At 36.6% G+C, this 8,504-nt stretch overlaps 1 protein-coding gene across 1 annotated transcript; it reads right to left on the bottom strand.

Moving 5' to 3' along the window:
* Positions 1–6,962: 6,962 nt before the first annotated feature.
* Positions 6,963–8,504, bottom strand: LOC144075167 (uncharacterized). The gene is made up of 3 exons (XM_077601965.1): positions 8,386–8,504; positions 8,244–8,276; positions 6,963–7,335 (listed from the first exon to the last, which is right to left on the bottom strand). Exons 1-3 carry the CDS (start codon positions 8,502–8,504, stop codon positions 6,963–6,965), a joined length of 525 nt encoding a protein of 174 aa, XP_077458091.1.

Raw genomic sequence — 8,504 nt, forward strand, 5'->3', positions numbered from 1 at the left:
CTAACAGATGGGGGGTGCGCTGGGAATTGAACCTCAAAACGGTACTGTTTATTTCAAAATGGATTTCTCTTTTTAGCCCGACTTGACATTTGCATAAAACGTAACGTCAAAGTCAAACTAACACCACACAAGGTATTGGCCCAAATATAAGACGGTGTTTTTTGCATTGAAATAAGACCAACTCGGTCGTCTTACATTCGGGGTCTAAACATTATACCCATTCATAAGGCTAGATGGCGCCAAATATAAAACAAGTTCTGTTTCTCATCAACTGTTTATCTCTTGGTTTGTTGCAGTTATTGTAATTTTGTTTGTTTTAACACAGTAGATTGGTACATTTACATTTCATTTACTATTGTGATTGTACTTTACATATTTAAATGTTCAGATATTAGGATGTGATAGTTTTTGCATGATTTGAATGAGGCAAAAAAAAACATGCTTTCTCTCTGCAATATATTCTTATAATCATTTGTTTCTGATGTAACGTCATTATTTTGTGCCTAAAAAAGAAATTTGGTGTTTACAAAGTCTTTTTTTCGAATTTAAATATTGAAAAAGTTTTATTATTTTTTATTATCAGGATCGTCTTATATTCGGGCCAATACGGTACCTCATTGAATTGGATAGATTGGAATTCAACAACAACTTTTCTTTCTAACCTAAACTAAAGTTTTAACCCCGTTTTACTGTTGGCCAAGGAGGCAGAGTCTTGTCACGCAAAATGCATTCTGAAGACGATTTAGACCAAATGACGATTTGCTAAACAAGTACATTGGAATCCAAACACCGGCATTGTTAGCTCCAGGTGACGTCGCTTGTAGTACACCATGTATTATATTTTCAGATAATACATTTTTAGTTTCCCTTGTTATTAGTTTATTAGCGTTGTTTCAGTCTTTTCTGTACCATTCATCCATTTGCGCTTAAACGTGTGGTAAAATATCGGCGGAATCATGTTTCACTTTCATATTCCAACTCATCACACGATAAAAACAACGAGTCTCGACTGCTGTTTTCCATTTCGTTATCGCTTTCAACTACGCAAAGGCAACCCGTTATATTAATATATTTCTGTACGATTTCAATAGTTGCGGTTCTGTGCGAGTTTAGATCTTTTAGAATACTCTTTGAAAACATTCTACCATTTAATATTTTTGTTCGAACTCGTCATAACGGAACTTTAAGACGTGTTTGAAGCGAACCGGAGAAAAGTACAATTTCAACCTCTTTCCCTTCCCTATTGATTTTGTTCCTCTTCAATAAAACTAACTTGATTAGGCTTTATTTCAAATTCCCAACATTATTCTCAAACAGAAAATCATATTACGGCTAGAACATAAAATGTGAAACAACCGCGCAGAAATAAGAACTGGCTATTTTGATCCACATTAAGTGAATCATAGTTGGCTCCTTTTGAGTAAGAGTCTACAATAAAGGTCCGTTGTTTTACTAACTAAGACCTCCTGTTTGCTTCGGTATTTTTGTTCTAAAAGTTGCCCCGGGTTGCGATGGATTCAAGATTAAAAGATGTTTGTGTTGTGTGTTTACGGATATTGCCGCGCACACTCAACGTTTGTTGTTTTTTTTTCTTGGACGGAACAATCTGGTTGCCAAGTCCATAAACAAGGGGGTTCCTGTTCGTGATTCCTTGACATTATGCCCGCTTGTGTAACGAAGCCTCACGGACCGATCCCTGGGCTCCGCCCCCGTGTCTCGGCGGGGGGGGGGGGTCGACCCTTTGGACGACGGATTCGACCCGGGAGAGGTCAACGAGTCGTTTAACGAGTGCCGTCCGATACACGACTCAAAGTGGGCGGCCGTTTGACAACTGTGTGGGGGACGTCTCGTCTCATCTTCATCCCCGTTGCGTCTAATCGAGTTGGGCGGCCCCGACGCGAGCGTTGGGAAAGCGTGAGAAGCGACCAGCTGGACTGGATTCGATTCTGATGAGGAGTCCCTGTGAATTGTTCGGGTTTTGAAATGTTTTGGGCCGATTGAGTCAGTCGTTATTATGATTGACGGGCGAACTGATGGTTTGTTAAGACTGGTTTTCTGTCGCTATGGGTTCCCCACGACTCTGGCGACCAGTCTAGGGTGTAGTCTGCCTTTTGCCCCAAGTGGGCTGGGATCGGCTCAAGCACCCCACTACCCTGACAAGGTGCTGAAGATGAATTGATGGATTTTCTTCCATCTATTTTTTATCATGTTTTCATCATTTGCCTTCGGGAGAAGCACTTGAATTATCTTTTAATCTTTTAAACTCTAATGAAAGATGCACAAAATAGGGGACTTTTATTTTGCAATTTTTGGACAGATTAAAAAGGGGATTGGATTATTTATAGGTAACGATCACTTATTTTTTAAGGTATCGATTCTATTTTTTAATCTATTTTTTAAAATATTTGTTTTTATCTAAAAATTTTAAATATTTTTTTGTAATCAATTTTTGAAATCTATTTTGTAATCAATTTTGTCATCAATTTTTGTCATCAATTTTTGTCATCAATTTTTGTCATCAATTTGTGTCATCAATTTGTGTCATCAATTTGTGTCATCAATTTGTGTCATCAATTTGTGTCATCAATTTGTGTCATCAATTTTTGTCATCAATTTTTGTCATCAATTTTTGTCATCAATTTTTGTCATCAATTTTTGTCATCAATTTTTGTCATCAATTTTTGTCATCAATTTTTGTCATCAATTTTTGTCATCAATTTTTGTCATCAATTTTTGTCATCAATTTTTGTCATCAATTTTTGTCATCAATTTTTGTCATCAATTTTTGTCATCAATTTTTGTCATCAATTTTTGTCATCAATTTTTGTCATCAATTTTTGTCATCAATTTTTGTCATCAATTTTTGTCATCAATTTTTGTCATCAATTTTTGTCATCAATTTTTGTCATCTTTTTTTTCATCAATTTCTTATCAATTTCTTAATCAATTTTTTAAATCAATTTTTAAATCAATTTTTTATCCATTTTTTAAATCAATTTTTAAATCAATTTTTTATCCATTTTTTAAATCTAATTGCAAACACCTCAAATTGGAAATGTTCCTCCGCCATTTTTTGTTGACCATAAAAATGTATTTGATTAAAACTCCATTTTGTGCTATGCATTTTTGTAATCTATTCACCAAAGCAATAAAAATTCCCAGGGCAACTTTTAGGGTCATATTTAAAAAAAAAACATACAATCTTCCAAATCCATAAAAAAAAAAAAAAACAATTGACAGTCCCACTTTAAACAGATGGCATGTGAGGAGTTAAACTGCTGTCCCTTCTTATTGGCCTTTAGATTGAAGGAAAAACTTTTTAAAAAATCTTCGGCTTCATTACCCCAAAATAATAAAAGCGAGTCAGACTTCCCCTGCAGGTATTTTTGCGGACGCAAAGCTAAAAGTTAGCGCTGTCCGCTTCCCAAATTGAATCAAGGTTGCGCTGCGGGGGAGGGGGGGGGGGGGATGGGGGGTCGTGGGGGGACACTATAGCCAGACGCTGGACATGGAGATAATAATCCTAATTGAATTAAAATCTTCCTCACCTACTCGGAGGCTGGAGATGAACAACGCTCGCCATTCGGGCTCTTCCGGGCAGCTAATTGGGGCCCCGACCAAGCCCGGGGCCCTGGGCTCCTAATTGCTTCGTTAATCCGCGACCGTGGTACGACGGGGTCCTCGGGCGGGACGGATAACGAGGACTTTGATGGTGACCTCGCGGCGGCGGCGGTAATAGTGTTCACCGATACTAATATCGGCGCTAAAAAGACGTTAGCGCTATTCCCAATGCTCCGGAATATGTACTTTTTGGATTCAGATTTCAGGGCGGTGGATGAGTGGTTAGCGTGTCGGCCTGACGGTGGGGGACCTGGGTTCAAATCCAAGTCATGTCCATCTATGTGGAGTTTGCATGTTCTCCTGCGTGGGTTTTCTCCGGGTACTCCGGTTTCCTCCCATATTCCAAAAACATGCATGCTAGGCTAGCTGGCTAACACCAAATTGCCACTAGCTATGAGTGATTGGTTGTTTGTCTCCTTGTGCCCTGCGATTGGCGAGCCACCAATTCAGGGCTTTTAATCCAGTTCTTTTAATTCATTTATTTAAAAAAAATCTAAATATTATATCTAAAATGGTCCGGCCCACGTGAAATCAAGTTGACGTTAAAGCGGCCCGCGAACCAACCCGAGTCTGACACCCTTGTCTTAGACCCATGCGATTGGACGTCTATAGTCGTCAATGGCATGCAAAGAGGATATCTACAAAGACTGCGCCTGGCATGACGAGTCGCTCAAACGGACGCCGCGGCTGTCAACGCAAACGGTCTTGGCGTGCACATATGCTTCACGCGGGCCATCAAACATCATGTGTGTGTATGGGGGGCGTCTAAGTAAGTGTGTGTGTTTGTGTGTGTGTGTGTGTGTGTCTTGGGCCTCAGGCCCTCACTGGTGCGGGTCAGGGAATTTAAGGCAAAACACATGCTATGCAAACAGATAATATGCAAAATGATCGGAGTTTAAAGATGAAATGAAAGTTTGCGACTTACCCCAATTTGAATTGGACGTCCATACTCGTCAATGGCGGACAAAAGTCATGGTATGGCCGTCCTACCACTTTAAGAGTCACCATTGTGGATGGAAAGTCAAAATGTTGTGGTTTGAAATGGTCTTACCTGAAATAGAAGGATTTTGTAAGCAATTTTAGGGGTGAGATTAAAAAGTAGATTAAATATGTTGTTTAAAGCACCATTTAAAGACTTTTTCTAGGCCATTTTTAGGTTCAAACTAGATTCATTGTTCTATTTTGTTCATTAATTGACTCCTACAAATGGAAATCCCTCATAATATGGGTTTATTATCATTTTTGGGGTGAGATTAAAAAAGAGATTAATTGTCAATAAAATTAAATCATATTTTTTTCAAATTTATTTGTAGGACAAACAAATAATTTCTCAAATAGAGGATTTTTCACAGAATTTTTTGAATATTGAAAAAAAGGAAATGTGCAATCCACTTAAAGTGGGTTTATTATCATTTTGGGGGGGGTAAGATTAAAAAAAGATTAATTGTTAATAAAACTAAATCAAAATTTAATATATTTATATTAGAGGATTTTTTCAGCCCTTTTTGAATATTTTTTTATATTTAAAAAAAAATCATTTTTGGTCTGAGATTTAAAAAAAAGAGATTAATTGTCAATAAGACAGAAATCACAATTTTTACAAATTAATTTATATTTTTAAAAATTATTTTCTAGTACAAACAAATAATTTCTTGAAGAGGATTTTTTCAGCTCTTTTTGAATTTTTTTTTAAAATCATTTTTTGGTCTGAGATTTTTAAAAAAGAGATTAATTGTCAATAAGACAAAATCACAATTTTTACAAATTAATTCATATTTTTAAAAATCAATTTCTAGTACAAACAAATAATTTCTCAAATACTTTTTTTAGGTTCAATTCAATTATTCAAATAGTTATTTTTTTTCCAAATATTTTAATTTATTCAATTTTTTGCGGTTCTGGGTTTTCGGATGAGTTTTTCCTAAAATGACATGAAATGAAAGAACACCTAAGTTTGGACTTGGGCGTCCATTTGCTAAACGTAAATGTTCTTGTACATCGGGGGGAGGGGCCTGAGAGGGTGGCCCGCCCAGGGCGCCAAATGATCTAGGAGCGCCTCTGCTAGTAGCCCAACCTTGACCCTTGTTCCCTCCCAAGACTAACACGTTACTTGACCGTGTTCCCGTGCACGCGTGTCCGTGTGCGTGTCCTCAAACACGGGAGGAAGAAGGCGAGGAGTGTCACAAGTCATTTGGCCACGATGGAGCCAGGCGGCACGCTGCCATTCGCTTCGAATCAAGCGCACCCCGAGAGACGCCGCGTGGCCCGGGGGTCCTGGGCGGGGGGCAGAGGGACGCAAGGGGGCGGAGCCTCCGTCACCCCACCTCGCTTTGCCTGGGAGACACACGGAACACAAGGTCCCCAACACGACTCATCGCCCCGCCTGGGGCCCGTTCCTGACCCGCCCGGGATAGCGGACGCAACATACAACCTGCTAAAAAGTGGTCTATCATTGAATTGAATGGAATGCTTTTATTTGATTTTTATGTTGACTACTTATTTATTGTTGTTTTTTTATCTGTTCGTGTTTGTTTGTTGTTGTTGTTATCTGTGCACTTTTCTACTTATTTATGTTGTTGGCTACTTGTGTTGACTACTTATTTATTTATTTATTTATTACTGATTTATTGATTATTTTTTAATTCATTACTGATTTATTGATTTTTTATTTTTATTTTTTACCAATTTGTTTATATTTATTTATTTCTGATTTATTGATTTATGTAAGGATTTATTTTTGATTTTTATTTCTATTTTTTACCAAATTATTTATATATATTTATTTCTGATTTATTGATTTATGTAGATTTATGTAGATTTATAGATTTTTTTTACCGATTTATTTATATTTATTGATTTTTTATTTTAATTTTTTACCGATTTATTTATATTTATTTATTTATGATTGGTTGATTTCTGTATTGATTTATTTTTTATTTATTACTTATTCATTGATTGATTATTTATTGATTGATTTATCTATTTATTGATTCATTGATGTATTATTATTATTAATATTAATTGATTTTTTATCAGTTCATTTGTTTGTTTGTTGTTATTTGTGCACTTCCCTACTTATGTTGCTGACGACTCATTATGTTGACTACTTATTTATTGATTATTATTTATTGATTATTTATTGATTTATTAATGGATGTATCTATTTATTGATTTATTTATTGATTTTTTATCTGGTTATTGGTTTGTTGTTGTTATTTGTGAACCTCATGCTGAAGCTTTAAATCTCATTACATACATGTATAATGACAAAAAGTAAGTATTCAAATTCAAATGGTGACTACCTATCTATGTTGACTACTTTTTTACTACCTATTTATTGATTATTCATGTTTGTCTTGGCTGTTATGGTCCCGTAGCACCTGCCAGAGGGCAGCAGGTTGAAGAGGTGCAAGCCGGGCCACACGAGCTGGCAAAGAACAACTTCGGTGAGCGAGCGGGTCATTTTTTTGACTTTGCCGCTCCTTCCTTCTCCCGTTTGGGAAATTTGAGGGAAAGTAGCCTTTGGCAAGATCGGAGGTCGGCTGCCTCTTCGCATTACCAGCAAAGATAAATATTCCCAGGATGACTCCCAGTGCCCGCGGGATGTTTATGTGCGTACATGCTAACCCCGAACCTTCTTCTTCCTCCTCCCCTTGATGCTTTTCCTCAAAAAGAGAGAGCGCCGGACACACATGTTCTTGACATGAGCTCATGCTATTCACAGATGGGAGATAAGACAACAAAAAAGGGGACAAAAGCCCACTAAAATAACCAAATATACTGCAAGGTAGTATTATTACACATAAACGGGAGCAGTTCTGTGCTGAGTCACATTCCAAAGGTTTATTTTGAGTACAGAAAGGGGTGTGTTTATTTTTGCAACCACTTGAGTTTTTTTGTTTTTGTTTTTAAAGTCATATATTTGTATTTAGAGTGTGAATCAAATTTTTTTCTTTCATTCTTGCATTTAAACGGGGTGTGGAAACTTTTTTTTTCACCGGATAACTTTTTTTTGTAATTAATTTGCGGGTGTTTGTCATTTTTGAATTATCAGCAGTAAATAAATAAAAAAAATAGCATTTTTTGGTATATTATAATCAATGTAATATCAATTTCAAGGCAAAAAAAGCGATTTAATCAAGAAAAAACATCTGAATAAAGTTGAAGTAATGCTAAAAAAATAAAGCACAAAATGACGTGTACATTTGTGGACATCATATTTCAGTCATGTAGCCCAAAATATTAATATTTGGCATATATGATGATATACAAGACAATCAAATAACAGTCAGTTAGTTGGTTAGTTAGTTTTTTTCATAGTATTTGACTCATAGGCAACGATAGACGTCCATTTCACTGAAACTGTTCACTGGCTGTGAACGTTCATCTATCAAAACCATTGACGGCGCTCGACGTCCAATTCAAATTCAAATGGTTCGAACATTAATAATTGAAAAATGAAGAAGAATGAGGGATTTATACTTCAATACGTCAATCGTAAGCAGCCAGTTCGAATGCAATGGACATCGATCACCAACAATGGCAACAAATGAGTCAACAAGTAATAAATACAAAACATTCAAAGTACAGAACTAAGATTCAAAAGGAAATTGATCACTTACAAGTACTGATGACACAAGTTGCTTGGCGTAAAGCTAAAACGACAAGAAAACGTTGATGAATTGACATCCTGATGCGGAAAAAGCACAGAAAACAAACGAACTAGCGAGAAAACAAACAAACTAGTGAGAAAATGAGGAGCACCTGTCGCATCTCAGTGAAATCCAACACGTGTTCATCTGACCAATCAGAAACCGGAATATTTCCAAGTGCTTCAAAATTCGGCCAACCAGAAGCCGTGTTCTTCGAATAGCCACACGCAT

The sequence above is a fragment of the Stigmatopora argus genome, chromosome 6 (assembly GCF_051989625.1).
Source record: "Stigmatopora argus isolate UIUO_Sarg chromosome 6, RoL_Sarg_1.0, whole genome shotgun sequence".
NCBI lineage: Eukaryota > Metazoa > Chordata > Actinopteri > Syngnathiformes > Syngnathidae > Stigmatopora > Stigmatopora argus.

Bases quoted from the DNA above. Each gene is read 5' to 3' on its own strand.
- LOC144075167 (XM_077601965.1), bottom strand. From the start codon at position 8,504: ATGCGTGTGGCTATTCGAAGAACACGGCTTCTGGTTGGCCGAATTTTG. The intron at 8,277-8,385 runs GTGCTCCTCATT...TTGTCGTTTTAG, and splicing joins ATTTCACTGAGATGCGACAG to CTTTACGCCAAGCAACTTGT. The intron at 7,336-8,243 runs GTAAGTGATCAA...ATCTGTGAATAG, and splicing joins AACTTGTGTCATCAGTACTT to CATGAGCTCATGTCAAGAAC.